The 18,904-nt window shown below is 45.0% G+C and overlaps 1 protein-coding gene across 2 annotated transcripts in view; it reads left to right on the forward strand.

Moving 5' to 3' along the window:
* RCOR1 (REST corepressor 1) overlaps positions 1–18,904 on the forward strand; it is a 135,777-nt gene that overhangs the window by 88,049 nt on the left and 28,824 nt on the right. For both annotated transcript variants that reach the window (XM_035105598.3, XM_035105605.3), the window contains exons 5-7: positions 1,361–1,522; positions 8,018–8,136; positions 18,631–18,709. In XM_035105598.3, coding sequence (XP_034961489.1) covers positions 1,361–1,522; positions 8,018–8,136; positions 18,631–18,709 — 360 coding nt within the window. The remainder of the gene's footprint in view (positions 1–1,360; positions 1,523–8,017; positions 8,137–18,630; positions 18,710–18,904) is intronic.

Genomic DNA, 18,904 nt, shown 5'->3' on the forward strand with positions numbered 1-18,904 from the left:
TTTGTTTTAATTGGGTTTTTAATACAGTGGTACCTCGACTTACGAATTCAATCCGTTCCGAACGGACCTCCGTAAGTTGAAAAAATTGTAAGTCAAAGCCAATGGGGGGAAAATGTAAAAAAACTCGTAAGGCGAAAAAATCCTATCTAAAAATTTGTAAGTCGAAAAAATCCTATCTAAACCGCACCCAAGATGGCGGACGGAACTCCATTCGTAACTCGAAACATTCGTAAGTCGAGTTATTCGTAAGTCGAGGCACCACTGTATTGCCTTTTGAAATTGCTGTAAGTCACTCTGGTGGCAAAAGGCAGATAATAAATGAATAAATAAATAAATAAGGGAAGCAGAATCTCCGGCTCATTCTGTGACAGTACAGCCATGACCACCAGATCTGAGGACTTCATCTGAAGTCCATTTGCTCTTCTGGAGCGCTGCTCCTCATTGTCTAGGTTATGCCCAAAGATGTTTCAAAACAAAATTAAAGGTGTGGTTTGTACATTGCACTCCATCTGCATGTTCAGTAGTCCATACGTGTGGCCTGCTATTTCTATTATTATTATTATTATTATTATTATTATTATTATTATTATTATTATTATTGATATATTACCCTATACCCCGGGGGTCTCAGGGCGTTTCACAGAATAAAATCAAGATATAATACCACAAAATACATAATAAAAACAACAACCCAATAGCTGCCCCCTCCTTTCTTCCCACGAGGCACCCCCGAAGCAATTTACAACATAATACATCTAGAACACTTAAATTATATAGGAATAGTTAATCTATGATTGGATATATAAAAAACAGTTAGAAATATGAAAACAGCTTAAAACAACAGCACCTGAACAAAATCAATTCAGTTACGAGAAAGATACCAAGGGGTGTAAAGATTTTAGAAGTCTTGTGGAAACTGCTCAGAGACTTTCCTGTGCTGTGCTGTGCTGTGCTGTGCTGTGGTGTGTGTGTGTGTGTGTGCGTGCGTGCATGCATGCATGAGAGAGGGATAGAGGCAGACACAAACAGAGACTGTGTGCATCTTTAGTCAACTGGGAAGGAATTGTTCCTAGCCAATGGTTCCTGCTTTAAAAGCGCCACTGTGTGGATCCGAGGCCAGCTTTCCACTTCCAGAACATCTGTGTTCTCCGTATGGTAAGAAAGCAGTGAGCCTGCCAGAGGTTTATCAGAAAGCACCTGAACACAGCCCAAGCCCTAAAACCTAGGAACTAAACTAAGGGTAGAAGTGTTGGCCTTTCCACTTACATAAAAATTGCCAGGGCGACGGTTGTTTCCCTTTGGTTGTGGGTCCCCTTATTGTTGCATTTATCCACGCTTACCTCTCTCTTCCTTCCTCCAGGCCCTGGGGATGCTATTTTGGCACAAGCACAACATTGAGAAATCTCTGGCTGACCTGCCCAACTTCACCCCCTTCCCAGACGAATGGACGGTTGAGGACAAAGTCTTGTTCGAGCAGGCTTTCAGTTTCCACGGAAAAACATTTCACCGTATTCAGCAAATGGTGAGGCATCATTGAGGCCTGAGTGCATAGGCGTGAGAGCCCTGGCTTCGAAAGCAGGTGCTGCAAAGTGTTGGGTTTGGATGATCTCAAGTAGATTTTCCAGCTGAGATGTTTTGACCATCTAGGAAGGCACAGTGATCTTTAGAGGGGGACAGGAGGGCTGAGTTGCAAGAGCTGGAGTCTTTGGACTTCATGCTTATCTCCCCCCCCCCTTTGTTCATGAATTACACATCTGAAGAAATGTGCATGCACACGAAAGCTCATACCAATGACAAACTTAGTTGGTCTCTAAGGTGCTGCTGGAAGGATTTTTTTTTATTTTGTTTCGACAATTGAGAAGTGTGAAGCACTGATAGGGAGGAGGGGCACGAGATTATAACAGGGGAAAAGATGATGTGCTGGGAACTCCCCCTTTTTAACATTTATATTGTAAGAAAAACAATCAAACAAACAAAAAGCAGGTTGCAAAAATGCAGAGATAAGAATGAAAGCTACCCTTACGTCGAAAGCAACTGCTGGGGAAGAGAGATTCTACTCCGCTGCATTAAAGCCGCACTGTGGAGAATGGAAATTAAAGGACATAAGATGAACACTCTGGGATATACTTCTAAAATGGAGACTAGTGTTTCATTCTAATATACAGTGGACGCTCAGGTTGCGAACATGATCCGTGCAGGAGGCACGTTCGCAGCCCGCAGCATTCGCAAACTGCACGCACGGGTCACGATTCGGCACTTCTGCGCATGTGATTTAGTGGTTCTGCGTGAACGCCGAAACCCAGAAGTAACCCGTTCTGGTACTTCCGGGTTCGGCACGGTGCACAACCTGAAGCATCTGTAACCTGATGTATGACTGTAATCCAGGCATCCCCAAACTGCGGCCCTCCAGATGTTTTGGCCTACAACTCCCATGATCCCTAGCTAACAGGACCAGTGGTCGCGGAAGATGGGAATTGTAGTCCAAAACATTTGGAGGGCTGAAGTTTGGGGATGCCTGCTGTAATCAGATTCGACAGGGAACTTGTCAGATAAATATTTACGTATATCATAAAGGGCTACTCAGCGGCACCCGAGTCCTCTGCTGTTGCTTTGCCCTTGATGGTTTTAACATTCATGAATAAGTTTTTCAAGAAAAGTGCTGTGTACACACACACACACACACACACACACACACACACACACACACACAATGAAGACTTACCTACAATTGGTAAGTCACTAATCTCATAAGGATAGGAGTGTCTGGCAGTCTAAATCTGGCCAAGTTATTATTGTTGCGTGTAATATGCAGCAAATTCGCAGACTGAGAGCGAGATCAGGCCCTCCTTATACTGGCGTATGGAGCGAGGGGATTTTATTATTCCACTGCCGTGAAACACCAGCGGCGACAACACTGTGATATGGAATCCCATATCCACCTTTCTTGGCCTGGAAAGAGGTTTCAGATTGCCGAAACACATCCATCAAAATATTCATGTACAAAAAGATCACACTAAGGCTAGATCTGTTTATATAGGAGTTGTGGGTGGAACCAAATTAAGATGACAGAAGCTCAGGAGTGTTTTGTATCTGTTTTAATTGCGTTTTAACTCAGTTCTTGCATAAATTTGCTTTATCGACTAGGAGAAAGAATGCACAAAAAAGTAACTCCCTCCCCCCCCCCAATCTCTGCATTCTTGCTTTTCCTTGAGGTTTTTTTTTTTTGAAAGAACAGAAGTGTTTTATATTTATATTCACTGGAGATTAAGGGTCACACTAAAAGCTGTGTGCTGTTAATTAGCAGAAGTAACAGCTGTAACTCCCCCGCCCAACCAAGTCTTCCAGCTTAATCCCTGTTCTTTAACTATTTTACCACCAGTTCTTAAAAATAATAATTATGTTTTGTTGTCTAAGGGCAGAGCTAGATGTGGGCCTGTTACTCAGAATGGCAATCCCATACTGAGTTCTCCCACCTCCTACTGGTAACGTACAGGCAGACGTTTAGCCAATGATGTAGAATAGGGTGGGGGACAGTGACTTTGTGGTACGGATACCTCTGGCCCTCTCTCTGGCCTTTGCAAATTGTTGGATTTGCAACTCGCATGAGCCCCAACAACATGTTCCCAATCCCTGGCTCTACTATAATAATAATAATAATAATAATAATAATAATAATAATAATATAATTATTATTTATACCCCGCCCATCTGGCTGGGTTTCCCCAGCCACTCTGGGCAGCTTCCAACAGAAAAAGGAAATAAAATAATCTATTAAACATTAAAAGCCTCCCTAAAAAAGGCTGCCTTCAAATGTCTTCTAAAAATCTGGTAGCTGTTTTTCTCTTTGACATCTGATGGGAGGGCGTTCCACAGGGAGGGCAACTTGGCTTCTCACAACGAGGGAACCGCCAGAAGGCCCTCGGTGCTGGACCTCAGTGTCCGGGTAGAATGATGGAGGTGGAGACGCTCCTTCAGGTATACTGGACCGAGGCCATTTAGGGCTTTAAGGGTCAGCACCAACACTTTGAACTGTGCTCGGAAACGTACTGGAAGCCAATGTAGATCTTTCAAGACCGGTGTTATGTGGTCTCGGCGGCCGCTCCCAGTCACCAGTCTAGCTGCCGCATTCTGGATTAGTTGTAGTTTCCGGGTCACCTTCAAAGGTAGCCCCACGTAGAGCGCATTGCAGTAGTCCAAGCGGGAGATAACCAGAGCATGCACCACTCTGGCGAGACAATCTGCAGGCAGGTAGGGTCTCAGCCTGCATACCAGGTGGAGCTGATAGACAGCTGCCCTGGACACAGAATTGACCTGCGCCTCCATGGACAGCTGTGAGTCCATAATGACTCCCAGGCTGCGCACCTGGTCCTTCAGGAGCACAGTTACCCCATTCAGGACCAGGGAGTCCTCCACACCTGCCCACCTCCTGTCCCCCACAAACAGTACTTCTGTCTTGTCAGGATTCAACCTCAATCTGTTAACCGCCATCCATCCTCCAACCGCCTCCAGGCACTCACACAGGACCTTCACGGCCTTCAGTGGTTCTGATTTGAAAGAGAGGTAGAGCTGCATGATTTGGAGGATTGGAAATGAGCCCCAAGCTCACACGATCCTTTTGCCTATGTGTCTTTGTCTTTTCCATTTAACCATAGTTTGCCATGATGTCGAAATCGGCAAACTGGACAGCTCTTGCTCTCCAAACTCATTTCAGACTTCAAGCCACAGTTTCTTGATTTGGAACATTATGACAAACTATGGTTAGCACTAAACTGCAGCCCTGCAGAGAGAGGAAGGGTTCACCACTATTGACTGATGGAAAACGATGGTTAGTATTTATACTGTGGGAGAAAGGTATGTAAGATGAGTGGAGGAATCCTTCGAATGATGATTTGGAGGTTTGTCGGAACTGAGTCAATATGGAAAGAAGCCTGTAATTAATTGCGCCTTTGATCGTTTCACAGTTGAGGGTCTTTGACTACCAAGTTTTACGTATTTCAGCCAACAAAGACGACCTCTCAGAGAGCAAGATGCAGGGCTTTCTTCTCCATGTGAAGTCTTATTGATTTTCAGCAACTAGGAAAAAATGAACAAGCCACTCCAAAGGCATAAATATGGTTGCTGCGCTTGAAAGGTTCTCGGGAAGAAATGGCTTTTCCATGGCCTGCTTAAAAGTGCATTCTTGTGGCATTCGGTATTGTTATGAGGACGACAGCAGAATTAGTCACTTCAGGTCACCAAGATTGCAGCAGCCACGTATGCATGGTGCTTTACACAGGAACATGAGCCAAAAAGTGACTTAGGAGGAGCTTGCACTCTAAATTTCAGCCGTGGGAGAGACATAGGCAAGGGTGGACGGATAGATGGCAAAGTGAGTGCAGTCTCAGTGCTTCCTTTCAATGGGAGATGACGGGAAAGTCGTTATACCCACAGCTTCAAGGATGTATAATGGGTTTTGTGAAATACTTAGAAGGAAGAGAGATCTAGCATCACTTTGCTATAATGTAGTTCCAGGCAGAAGGGAGCCAGTAGAGAGTATGGACAGCATGGCTTGAGAGCAGGGAATTTTGGGTTGGTTCATTTGGAGGTGGAATGGCACTGGGAAATCAGAACATAATGATGGAAATGATCAGCCTCATTTTATTTGTCGGCAGCCTTTCCATAGACCACGCTCAGGGCGGCTTACAACATGAAACGTTTCACACAATTGCGAACGTAACAAGAGTAGTTGTAAACAATAAATAAAGCACATTGAAAAGTATGCAACCAAACGGGACAGTTTCCACACAGACCATCATAAGATCTAAAACAAAGATGAAAAAAAAAATACTAATTGCAGCAACAAGATCCCCCAACAAAAACCCCCTATAAACCAGCGTTTCCCAAACCTGGGTCTCCAGCTGTTTGGGGACTACAGTTCCCATCATCCCTGACCACTGGTCCTGCTAGCTGGGGATGATGTATGTTGTAGTCCAAAAACAGCTGGAGACCCAAGTTTGGGAAATGCTGTCCTAAACAATACTGCAACCCAAGAGTATGTTTAGTGGCCTCAGCTTTCGTTGCTGGAGTCAGCCAGGGCCCTTTCTTAAAGTGCTGTGAGGCTGACTAGCTGACTTTGGCATAAGCCTGAAGCTTGGCCTTTTTGTCTTTTATACTTGCACCCTCTTTTGCACCCATACACTGCACCCAATGCCAGCCTTTTCTCCCACCGTGGCTCATTCAGAGGCCTTTGCAATGCAGCTTGGTGCTGTAGATTGCGGCACCCATCTTAACAGACTAGTGACCTAGCAGAGACTTCAAAAAGACTAGAAGAAGGGCGTTCCGTTCTGGACATCCTTTCATAAGGCCATGTTACCAGGGGTGGGTGGGGCCAGGAGCAAGAGTAGGCAGAGCAACAAATATGAGTTGTATCTTTGCATAGAGGGATGCTTTCCACGCCCTTGCATGGCACTCTTCCTGTCCTCCATCTGAGCCAAGCCCCTGGTGAGGTCATGTGTGGCCTGGAGAGGGCCCCAAGAGCCAGATGGAAAAGTATGGAGGGCCGCATTTGGTTTCCAGGCCTGAGGTTCCCCATCTATGAACCTGCAACCAGGCTTTCCTGATCCCTTCTAAAAGCCAAGCAATAAACTATAAAAGCAGCCATCAGATCAGCAGCTGGGATGAAGAGGCAACTAAGGTAGAAATTATACCCCAAAATCCAATGTAAATCAGTAAGGATAGCCTTTAGCTCATCCATAGCTTTATTATTATTAATATTCTGTTGGGAGCTGCCCAGAGTGGCTGGGGAAACCTAGCCAGGTGTGTGGGGTATAAATCATCATCATCATCATCTTGGCTGGTGAAGAGAATATGACTTGCCTTGGCTCAGGATCTGAGGAACTTTGGTCTCCCCAAAGCAGGATCCCTTCCGTACAGTATGAGAACCAGTGGATGAAACTTAGTCATTATCAACAGGTTTTCCAGAGGACATAAGGTGCTATGAGAGGAGGAAATGACACGCAGAATTGCCCCCTTTCAGGTTGTAAGCACATTCTTTTTTTAAAAAAGGGAAGAGAAAGAAAAAAATGCAATTAAGAGACAGCTCTTTAATTGCAAATTGCTTTTTCTAAAGCTGGGCTTGTCTAGCAGTAAAAGCAGAACCACTGATAATGTAATTAGTGTTAAAATACAGCAAGACTAACTTGGGTAGGAGTTGGTGGGGGGGGGCATGCAAACTTGAAAAGGGAAGGTGTTGTGTTATGGAACGTGAGGCAAGTTATAAGACAAGCCTCTCCACTCACTGAAAGCCAAATAAAAGGAATCATTAAGAAGCAACCAACTGAAGCACCGTCAAGTTGTTGCCTTTCAATGGCTGTGTTCACATATAATGCTAACCCATGGTTTGGTTTAACCCTAGCTTGTTCAACAAACCATGAGCTTCTTATCATACGTGAGCACCTAAACCATGGGTTGCTTCTCCAAAGCTTGGCTGGCTTTGCACATTCAGACAAGCAATACTTGGGCTGAACAAACCGTGGCTTGGTGTTATGCGCAAACCAAGCCCACGTGTACCTCTTTATTTTGTGATTTTAAGTTAATAGTCCTCAACATGCATTTGGGGACCCACTTCTTAATTTTTGACACCTATTTGAGTGGTGGCAGTGCTGCTGTTTCGACGTGTTTTAGGTCGCTGTGCAACCCAACTGCGGGTCAAAGACCAGCAATACGTAAGTCATTGGCAGTGTTAATGCACTCACTTTGCCTGTTGTGTTGTGTTCAGTTTCTGGAATGGCACCTGCATTTGGAGTTGCCAGAAAACCCATACACCAGCCTTTTGTGTGCTGCTGCTGGTTCAGGCAAGTGCTAGCTCATCCCCAAGCAATCCCAGAATCAGATTTTGCCCTGTCCAACGCAACAGTTACCAACTTCTGCTCACAATGGGTCCTGGCCGTTTTCCTCTGCAAACTTTGCTATCCGATTCGAAGCTGGTGCGTGAGTAACGCAGGGTGTCTCAATGCTCCCAATATTCTGTGTTCCACAGCTTCCTGACAAATCAATAGCAAGCCTGGTGAAGTTCTACTACTCCTGGAAAAAGACGAGAACCAAAACGAGCGTCATGGATCGTCATGCTCGGAAGCAGAAAAGGGAGAGGGAAGAAAGGTAAGCTTGCCAATAGGATTTGAAGACTGAGGATCTAGAAACCAGGACCCTTCGAAGTGCATATTTCAGTTTTGTTTTTTGTGCAGAATCATGCTTGCAGTTTGGAGTTCTTTGAACAGAAATACCTTTTAACTCACACTATTTGGGAGTCAAGGGTCTGGTGGGAATATTCAGTGTTGATGCTGTTTAGGAAAGCATTTAAGGAAGGATTGATGTTTTTATTAAGTTGTAAGCTGCCCAGAATGGCAGAGGAAACGCAGCCAGATGGGCAGGGATTGTTGTTGTTGTTGAATTGTTGGAGAAGAGGTGGTCAAAATGGCGGCTGCAACTTCCATCATTCCCGTTCACTTCCCATACTGGCTGGATCTGTTGAAGCAGGATTGTGACATCATGTAGAAAGCACCATTTTGCCTTACAGAATGAAAGAATTATTGTGGCCTAAGTTTTGTGGCTGCACCTGATGCTGTAACCTCTGTCCCTAAAAGCTCATGCCATTATAAACCTGTTTGTCTGTCAGGTGCCAAAACACTCTCTGCTGTTTCTGCAGCTGCACATCTGCAATGCTTCCTCTGGAAGTTACCACACAAATGAAATTATCACACAAATGAGACCCTTGTTTCCCCCGAAAAAGAGCAGGGTTTTCCAGCCTATTGCAAGTGAGGGCCACCTCTGTGCATTTGTTTCTGGCCGTATATATAAAACTAAAATTAACACGGTGAAAGGGGTGGAGCCTGGGATTTCAGGATTGGCTGTTTAGATAGTGCCTATCTGACCAAGTTGCAAGAACAGGGCCGTCTTAAGCGCCCCTGGCGCCGTGGTGCGCCGGATCCCTCCGGCGCCCTCCCGCCCCGTTTCCCAGCGCGATGGGCGGGTGGGCGCTGCGCGGCTGCCACAGGCACTGCTGCGCGGTGGGTGGGCGGGCAGGCACAGCGCGGTTGCCGTGGGTGCAGCTGTGCGGCGGGCCGGCCGGCCGGCCGGCGGGCACAGCTCGCGGCGCCCTCCTGGTGGGCCGGCGCCGTGGTGCCCTGCGCCGCCTGGCCATAGGGCCGGCCCTGTGCAAGAATTATCAGTTGCTGCTACATGAGATCAAATGCTGACTATTCCTGGAAAGCCCTAAATCTCCCAAGGAACCTTTCTTTATAACTACCCCGTGATTTATGAGCCCAGTGGACACTGAGCATGTCTTATGGGGTGATGACATAGACAAGTCAAGATTATCTAGTTGTCTCTGCCAGGGTCTCTGCCCAGCCTGCTTATAGGAACATGCTGCTTCCCTGTCAATTGCTTGTTGTGAAATTGGATTTTCTGATAAATGGGATCCTTGCTGTGGGCTTCTATTTCCACCTCTCCTCCCCCAGTCAGTCAGTCAGTCAGTCATGCATTCTGTTCCTAGGGGCAGGGTTGGTTTGCATTAAGGGGAAAAGTGATTTGTGTGTCACTGCTTATAAATCTTAAGGCTATTAAAAAACAACAACCTCTGGCTGTGTTTGAATGGTCCTATCAGTTCTTAATAAGCCAACATATGAATGAACCTTCAGCCCATTCATGCAGCACCTTCCTGTCTCCTTCTGTCTCAATGAGATGTGTAACTAGTCATCATTTCCTGTGTTCTCACAACCAGCAAGCTGGCTACCAAGTGTGTTGAGAGATGACCACCCAGACACAATTTGTTTCTTTCATACCTTCTATGTTTCCAAGCAAACATCAATGTTGTTGTTGTTAATTTCCCTCCTTTTTTCCCTTTAGCAGCTAAAAGGCTTGCATACAACATTATTATCATTATTATTATTATTATTATTATTATTATTATTATTATTATTTGTGTCTTTAATGGTGACCATCCACTTGGCTTATTCTGAGGACATGCAAGCAGAAAATTTGCAATGGAAATAGTCCCAAAGGGGGAAAATAGCTTTATAGTTCCGCCCTGCCCCTGTTGGGTTTTGCTTTCTCTCCATCCTGCTTTTTCCTTGAGACCAGCACATGTTCTTAATCTGATTTTTTCTCCATACCTTTGGACCCTGGGAAAGCTCCACAAAGATGTGCCTGAGCCTAGATTTTGCATTAATTCAGTGCTCTTGCAGTGCAGGAATATTGATTCAAAATAGTCATGAGAGCCTGTTGCTATGGAGATGGTGATTCCGCTCTTACAATTTAGGAAAGGGACCAAGCTAGCATATGTATATTTTGTGTGAATATTTTTTTTTTAAAAAAAAACCCAGGAATAGATAAACTGCAGGTTTAAATTGTGCTTGGTTTCTTAATTGTGATCCACCTTGAGCTAAACTTGGGAAAGCTGGGTGCAACTGTATTAATTTCATCACTGAGATAAGCTTGTGAGCAAAAAGTGTTTTTGGCTTGATCTCTAGACAGCAAGCATCATTGCAACTGGTGCCTCCTCCTCCTCCTCCTCCTCCTCCTCCTCCTCCTCCTCCTCCTCCTCCTCTTCTCCTTCTTCTTCTTCTTCTTCTTCTTCTTCTTTGAAAAGCACCAACCCAATTTCAGTAAACAAGCCAGTATCTGAATGTATCTGACAAAAAATAATAATATTGCAGCCTGCAGGTGCCTGGTGGTTGCAAACGCTGAAGGGAACATTTGCACAACATGAATGAATGCAGAATAGAAATGTTCCTGAGCCCTGGGTTGGTGCTTGCTTTCATCAACACCAATGACTTACAACTCTTGCAGCTACACTGAAGGGAGCAGGCATGTGTAGTAGACTTGCTTCGCATGATTTTCCAACATGCCTTACTCTAGCACTGGAACCAGAGCAAGCAAAATAGTAATCGGAAAATTGCCAGGACTTTAAGAAGCTGCCTTATTTTGAGTCACACCGTTAGTCCATCTAGGTCTTTAATGTAAAGACTTCACTCACCTGGTGTCTTCACCCATGTCACTTAGGCACAAGACGAAGGCTTTCTTTTATTTTTCCAGGCTTTTAAGTGAACTTCCTGAATTGCATCTTTTTAAATGGTTGAGTAGGGCTGCGGTTATTGTTCTCAATTGTTTGTGTGTGTGCATGTGTACGCTGGTTGTGTGTGTGTGTGTGTGTGTGTGTGATTGATTGTCTTTCTTGCACTGCATACTTTATATTTTGTTACTGTGCTTTTATTGCTTGCTGCCCTGGGAATTCTTGAGAGTCGACAGTGCAAGGTATTGTTTTATCCAACAAATGCAAGACGTAAAGGTGGACGCAGAAGCAAATACATGCATTCTTCTTCCGCCTTAAGCAGGTGCACTGGGAAATTAAAAGCCACCCAGGTAGCCCCCTTCACACATTATGTCTTATTTCGTTTGTTAGTTTGTATGGTGCCCTTTTTTATAAATATTCTCAGGGCTGCTGTGTTCAGTAAAGCAGAACAACGTAATTTTATCCGCCACTTCAGTTTATTATCGTCAGCGAAGATCTTCCCACAGTTAAGAGAGTATAAAAAGGAAGGAGATAGATCTCAGGGGTCCAGCATCTGCTTTGTAGATCTCAAGTTCAATCCCTGGCATCTCCCAAGTAGGGCTGGAAGAAACTGAAGCCCAGGGGAGACGCTGTAAATTGTTGTAGGACAGGGACAGGCAATGTGGTACCGCCCAAAGGTAGTTGGACTCCCAAATCCCACCAGCCCTCATGGCTACTTGCAAGGGATGATGGGAGCTGTAGTCCAGCAGCATCAGAAAGGCACCATGTTGTCTAGTGGTGTCATTGACTGGTTGGGCGCAGAGGAATTGTGGGAGGAGCCAGCTGTGGAACTCTCAAGGGAAGAAGGCTCAGAGCCCAGGGGTTGGTGGTGGGATGACAATGAGTGGGCAGAGGGAAAAGACTGGGAAGAGGAGGCGTCGGAAGCTGAAGAAGTAACAGGGCTTGGCGAGTTGGGAAAGTCCATGGTAGAGATAAGTCCAGTATCAAAAGCAGAAGCTGAAGCAGGGGAGGAGGAAGGCTAAGAGGCAGGGATGAGACTGACTGGTGAAGAGGAGGGGGTGTCTCCCTCTCCTGCTGCAACAAGCTCCACTTCCCACTGGTCTCCCAGAACAAGAGGAGGCATGAAAAGGGTAGAGGAGAGGTTGGCTTCATGGAGGTGCAGTCTCCAATTGCTTGGGGAAAGCCCTGGAGAGGAGGGGACTTGAGCAGCTGTGGAGCATAGCTGCCAAGTTTTCCCTTTTCTCGCGAGGAAGCCTATTCAGCATAAGGGAAAATCCCTTTAAAAAAGGGATAACTTGGCAGCTATGCTGTGGAGAGGTGGGGACTTTCAGTCTCAGCTACTGCTTCACAGGGCAAGACCTTCTGGAGATGAGTAGTTGTTCTCATTAGGCCTGACACTCCTGCGCAGATCCTGTTTTGCTAATAAAGAGTTAACTCCAGCTTGCTTAGTGTGATTTACTGCTCCTGTCAACCACTGCCTTTAGATGGTGCTGATCTAGACCAGGCATCCCCAAACTGCGGCCCTCCAGATGTTTTGGCCTACAACTCCCATGATCCCTAGCTAACAGGACCAGTGGTCGGGGAAGATGGGAATCGTAGTCCAAAACATCTGGAGGCCCGAAGTTTGGGGACGCCTGATCTAGACAGACTCAGTCATGTGACTGAAAAAGCAGCTTCATAGAATGACTCCCATTTGGGGAAGGGGCTGTAGCATCTACATTGCATGTCAAAGGTCCCAGGTTCAATCCCTGACTTGCACAGACCCCTGTCTGAAACCCTGCACAGTTGCTGTCTGCACAGATTTGAAGTTAAGTTTGCCTAGCCAAACGGTAGCAACAGACTCATAAAGCGTGAGAGAGAAATGGGGGAGGAGGGGTGTGTGTGTGTCGTTCTCTTCATTTAATTGTATACAACATATTAGAAAGCTTGTACAAGCGATGGTGTATTTGCAAGATAGCACATTAGTTAAGGTTGCCCGAATCGGTGCCCCCTCAACGATTCCTGCGTTGGGTTATTAAAATTATTTTTTGCCTCAATTTGTGAAAACCACAGAGTCAGAAAATAATAATAATAAAAGCATTCTGCGGTAAACAGGTGCAAACTCCGGACTCCGTGGAAAGAATTCTAAAAGAGTTTGGGAAAGAAAACGGCAGTATATGTCATATGGGCTTCTGCAATAGCTTTTTTTTTTTTAAATTTCATGGGTTGTTGGAAAGGTGTGCCAGTTTCATTGGCTCTGAAGCCTATGCATATATTAAAAGTGGATCCAATAAGTTCCTCGCTGTTGTCTGTCCTTCCTACGCAACACAAGTGTCTTCAGCAGCATCCTGTACAGCAATGCTAAGTCACAGGTGGGAATGTAGCATCACTGTGAACTGTGGTCCAGCGTCTGATTGGAATTATTGAAGGATAAAAATCTGATGGGTTACATCAGCGGTCCATCGGGCTTAGGGTTGATGTTGCCCTTTGCCACTGGTTCCCAAAATTGTTGCCCCGCGGACCACTTGAAAATTGCCGAGGGTCTTGGCAGACCTCTGAATGGCTTTTCACGCCCGTTGTAGCAATCGTAATGTGCTCTACAAGGTGCTGCGCGGTTTTAATGGTCATTTCATTGCTGCTTTTACCGTTTATATCTTACCGTATTACGTAGAGTGCAGATTGTAGCACAATAAAATAACAATAGAAGAAGCAATACAGACGCAAATTAAAAATCAATACCACTGTTTTAATGCAATGGAAGTGCCATCTCCTGTAATCAGCCACAAATCCGCAGGTGCACCGTGGACCGGTGGACAACCCGAGCAAACTTTGCTGCAGACCGCTGGTGGTCCATGGGCCACATTTTTGAAAAGCCCCTGTCCTCTGGGCCACCCCTGGAGATTCACAAGTGTAGCCAACCCTTCCAGTTCAACCTGGAAACCGAGAGGGAGGCGTTTCTTTGGAGACAGAAACCACAGTTCTGGTTAACAGTTTGATCCTTTCCTTTTATGTTCCTTTGCTTGTGTCCCTTTCCCACATGGTGTTGTCTTTTTTCCTTTCCTTTTTTTTAAGATAGCAAGCCTGCAGGCAGGGTTTGTTTATTTCAAAATAATTAACTGTGCAGTGCCTAGCAGTTGAGGCACTTTATAAACAGTGCATATTAATCTCTCTCTTTCAAAGTAATTTGCTATGATATAGCTTGCATATTAAAGCAGTGGTTGGACCCATGGGAAGCTACTCTGTGCCGGGTTGGGCTATTCGTCCAAGAAGCCCAGGGAGATGTCCCTCCATATAGAATCATAGAGTTGGAATAGACCGCAAGGGCCATCCAGTTCAACCCCCTGCCAAGCAGGGGACTCCAGCTCCAACAGCTTCCAACATCCCCAGCCCAACATAGTCAGTGGTCAGAGGTGATATGGAACTGCAGTCCAGCAACACATGGAGGACTACGGATTCCCTATGCCTGATCTAACCCAGTATTGTCTAGCCCAGGCTTCCTCAACCTCGGTCCTCCAGATGTTTTGAGACTACAATTCCCATCATCCCTGACCATTGGTCCTGCTAGCAAGGGATCATGGGAGTTGTAGGCCAAAAACATCTGGAGGGCCGAGGTTGTGGAATCCACTGAGTCTGCAGGCCCTGTTTGACAACTTATCACTGATGATGATGATGATAATTATAATTTTATTATTATTTATCCCCCACCCAGTGTGGGGTACTTTCAGAGGATGATAAGGCAAATTGAAATCAATAGATACAAGTTCATTATTTCAATGGGTCTACTCTTGAGTATGGCTAATGTTATCTATCACCCATATATCCCAGAATATAAAATATTTGCCTGCATGGCTGGTATTGTAGATAGTGGTGACAGATGACTTTGAAATACTTGGCTAATACTATACAATATAGTGATCTGTTTTTTTATATACATTAACTGGGGAGGGTTTACTTAAAGTCATTATTAGCCACATTGGGATTGGTTAAAGATCTAAAGGAATCACTTAGGGCTGTGAGTGCTTGCAAGATCTTAACATTCCTTTCCCCACCTGGCCTGGGAGGGCAGGGCCTGGACTGACTCCAGCTACAAAAGCTGCTGGACAGACCCTTGGGCCCTAGTATTGTTTAAGGCAGGAGTAGGCCAGCGTTTCTCAACCACTGTTCCGCGGCACACTAGTGTGCCGCGAGATGCTGGCTGGTGTGCCGCGACGTGCCGCGACGAGAAGGGCGATTTGCATTGTCACGTGCCTGGCGGCCGCCAATAAACAGCGCTGACCCGCCGGAAAGCAATATTTCTCCTCCTCTTTCCCAAAGCTCAGTGCAAACGAGCCTGGCGGCCGCCAATACACAGCACTAACCCGCCGGAAAGCAATATTTGGCAAGTGTTTCTTACAGTCATAATTATAATATAGGGCGGCACATAGTTAATTTTTTAAACTTTTTTAATGGTAGTGTGCCTCGTGATTTTTTTCACAGAACAAGTGTGCCATGGCCCAAAAAAGGTTGAGAAACACTGGAGTAGGCAACCTTAGGCCCGTGAGCCGGATGCGGCCCAACCGCCTTCTCAATCCAGCCCATGGACAGTCCGGGAATCAGTGCGTTTTTACATGAGTAGAATGTGTCCTTTTATTTAGAATGCATCCCTGGGTTATTTGTGGGGCCTGCTTAGTGTTTTTACATGAGTAGAATGTGTGCTTTTATTTAAAATGTTCATCTGGGTTATTTGTGGTGCATAGGAATTCATCCCCCCCCCCCCGAAAAAAATAGTCCGGCCCACCACATGGTCTGAGCGACGGTGGACCGGCCCATGGCTGAAAAAGGTTGCTGACCCCTGGTTTAATGTGTTTTGTTGCGGAGGTGTGTTGCTGTTGTTGCTGTTAATTTTATATCATCTTTATTTTGGATCTTAGGATTTGTGTGGAAATAGTTTGATTTGACTGTGTACCTTTTATGTTTTGTTTATTGCTTATGACTACTTCTGTTATGTTTGTAGGCATGTAATTTCTCACATGTTGCAAGTCACCTTGAGCATGGTTTTAACTTTAGGAAAGGCGGCATACAAATAAAAAGATGGATTGACTCATTTCCCCCAACACCCTTATGCTGGCTGTTCCGTGACAGTCAATATTGTTCCAGTTTGATGTCCCTTGTTTATTCTTTTGTTGTTGACAAGAACGGCGTTTTCACCCAGCCAGGAATTAAAACAAACACGTACACAGATTGCAGAGCATATGCTGTTCTGTGCCTTGCAGGGAAAAATCTGTCACCTGTGGTTCCGTCCTTCCTTCCTTTTTTTCAAAAAAAGGAAAGAAAGATACTGTATGATTTAGCAAACAAGAAAATCCGTGTGCAGCCCCGTTTGGGCTGCAACCCTATATTCACTTACCTGGGAGTAAGGCCCATTGAACTCAGTGGGAATTGCTTCTGGAAAAGGCCATTTCCATGGTGGGAATAATCAGGAAAAGAATTGAAAATAAAACTGCTGGTATCATAATGCTGTTGAGCAAATCTATAGTGGAACTGGAGTATTGTGTACAGTTCTGGTCTCCGCACCTGGAAAAGGATATTGCAGAGTTGGAAAAGATTTGGAAAAGGGCTACCAAAATGATCAGGGAAATGGAGCAACTCCCTTACAAAGAAAAGTTGCAGTGTTTCAGACTTCTTAGTTTAGAGGAAAAGGCAGGAAACATGATAGAAGTTTGTAAAATAACGCATGGCATGGTTAAAGGTAAAGGACCCCTGGACAGGTAAGTCCAGTCAAAGGTGACTCTGGGGTTGCGGCGCTCATCTCGCTTTCAGGCCGAGGGAGCCGGTGTTCGTCCACAGACAGTTTTCCGGGTCATGTGGCCAGCATGACTAAACTGCTTCTGGCGCAACGGAACACCGTGACGGAAGCCAGAGCACACGGAAATGCCATTTACCTTCCCGCCGCAGCGGTACCTATTCATCTACTTGCACTGGCATGCTTTCGAACTGCTAGGTTGGCAGGAGCTGGGACAAAGCAACGGGAGCTCACCCTGTCACGGGGATTCGAACTGCCGACCTTCTGATCGGCAAGCCCAAGAGGCTCAGCGCATGGCATGGAGGAAGTGGATAGAGAACGGTTTCTCTTGCTGTCTCATAACACTGGAACTCACAGGCATCCGATGTCTATGCTCTGCCCCCACAGTTGAAGGAAGCAATGCTTCTGAATACCAGTTGCTGGAAATCGCAGGAGGGGAGACTTGTTGCTCTTGTGAGAACAGGATGCTGAACGAAATGGGCCATTGGCTTGATCCAGCAGGCTGTTTTCATGTTCTTGTGCATAGGATCCCTCTGCCAGTTGGTTTGCTCCATCTTGGCTTGGGCTAAAATGTGCACACACAGAGTTCCATTCATGCAATTGGATCCCCTCTTGGGCTGATTTTGGAAGAGGGCTGATGGGGAGAGGTGGGAAAGATTCTGTTGTTCAAGCAGAAGTGTGCTGTACTAGTGGAGCAGCAATGGTGGCTATGACCCATGACTTTTTAAAAGAAGAAACCAAAGGGTTCAGGGTTATTTTTAATGTATTTACCGCTCCCCTTCCGAAAAGACATACAGTGGTGCCTTGCAAGACAAATTTAATGCGTTCCGCGAGTCAATTCATTTTGCAAAAAATTTGTCTTGCGAATTGTGGTTTCCCATAGGAATGCATTGAAATTTCTTTTTTTGCCCATAGCAACGCATTAATTAAATTTCAATGCATTCCTATGGGAAACCGCGGTTCGCAAGACAAATTTTTCGCAAAACGAATGCGTCTTGCGAGTCACCATCAGATCGCAAGACGTATTCGTTTTGCGAAAAATTTGTCTTGCAGGGCATTCGTCTTGCGAGGTACCACTGTAATATGAAACATGGCAGCTTACAAAGCAAATACAGTGGTACCTCTACTTACTAATTTAATGCGTTCCGAACGTACATTTGTAAGTCGAAAAAAATTGTAAGTCGAATCCCATAGGAATGCATTGGGAGAAAAATTTGTAAGTAGAAGCAACCCTATCTAAAAATCCGTAAGTAGAAAAAATCCTATCTAAACAGCATCCAAGATGGCGGACGGAACTCCATTCGTAAGTAGAAACATTCGTAAGTAGAGTTACTCGTAAGTAGAGGTACCACTGTAACCCCAAACCATAATATACAATGATTTAAAATAAATAAAAGGAAACAGATAGTTTAAAAGCAGCTACTGTACTTGCTTTTAAGGTATGGAAACTTGGTGTCAGGTATAAGTAATCACAAGTGCTGTAGACCTTTCAGTGAAGTGGCTTCTAAGATGTAATGGATTGGTAGCTCGCACACACAAAAAGCCTGTATCTACTTCGGTAGTTCTTGTGAGATGGTCTCTTAAAATATAAGTATGACCTGTCTCTCTAAATACAGGTCACATTAATACTTAGGTTTTGTGATAGCGTGGTTGTTTCCTTAGTTTGAGCATCTCCTCTGGATGTTCATTATAAGATTCTTGCGTTCTCTTTTCGATTCTATTTTGTTGTATTAGAACCTGCACACCTTCTTTTCTTTAAAGTGATCTTTTCTGGTGTTTACTGAAAAATAATGTGGCATTTTCTTCCTCTTTTGTTTTCTAGCGAGGATGAAATAGAAGAAGCAAATGGAACTAACCCTATCGATATTGAGGTTGAACAAAACAAGGAGAACAAAAAAGAGGTATTTTCCCTACTTTAGTACATTTAAGGTAGGGAGGGGGGAAATAGCCTGTGGAGTTGCTAAAAACAATGCTAGGTAGTTTTATTTGTGCTTTCTTCATCTAGGTGTTGTTGTTTTTAAAGTAAGGATTCAGTTCTAACTGCTTTAGCTTGTGTGGGAGGTAATATAAAAACACAGGTTAGTTACAAGTCTGTT

Source organism: Zootoca vivipara, chromosome 1 (genome assembly GCF_965207765.1).
Source record: "Zootoca vivipara chromosome 1, rZooViv2.hap1.1, whole genome shotgun sequence".
NCBI classification, from domain to species: domain Eukaryota; kingdom Metazoa; phylum Chordata; class Lepidosauria; order Squamata; family Lacertidae; genus Zootoca; species Zootoca vivipara.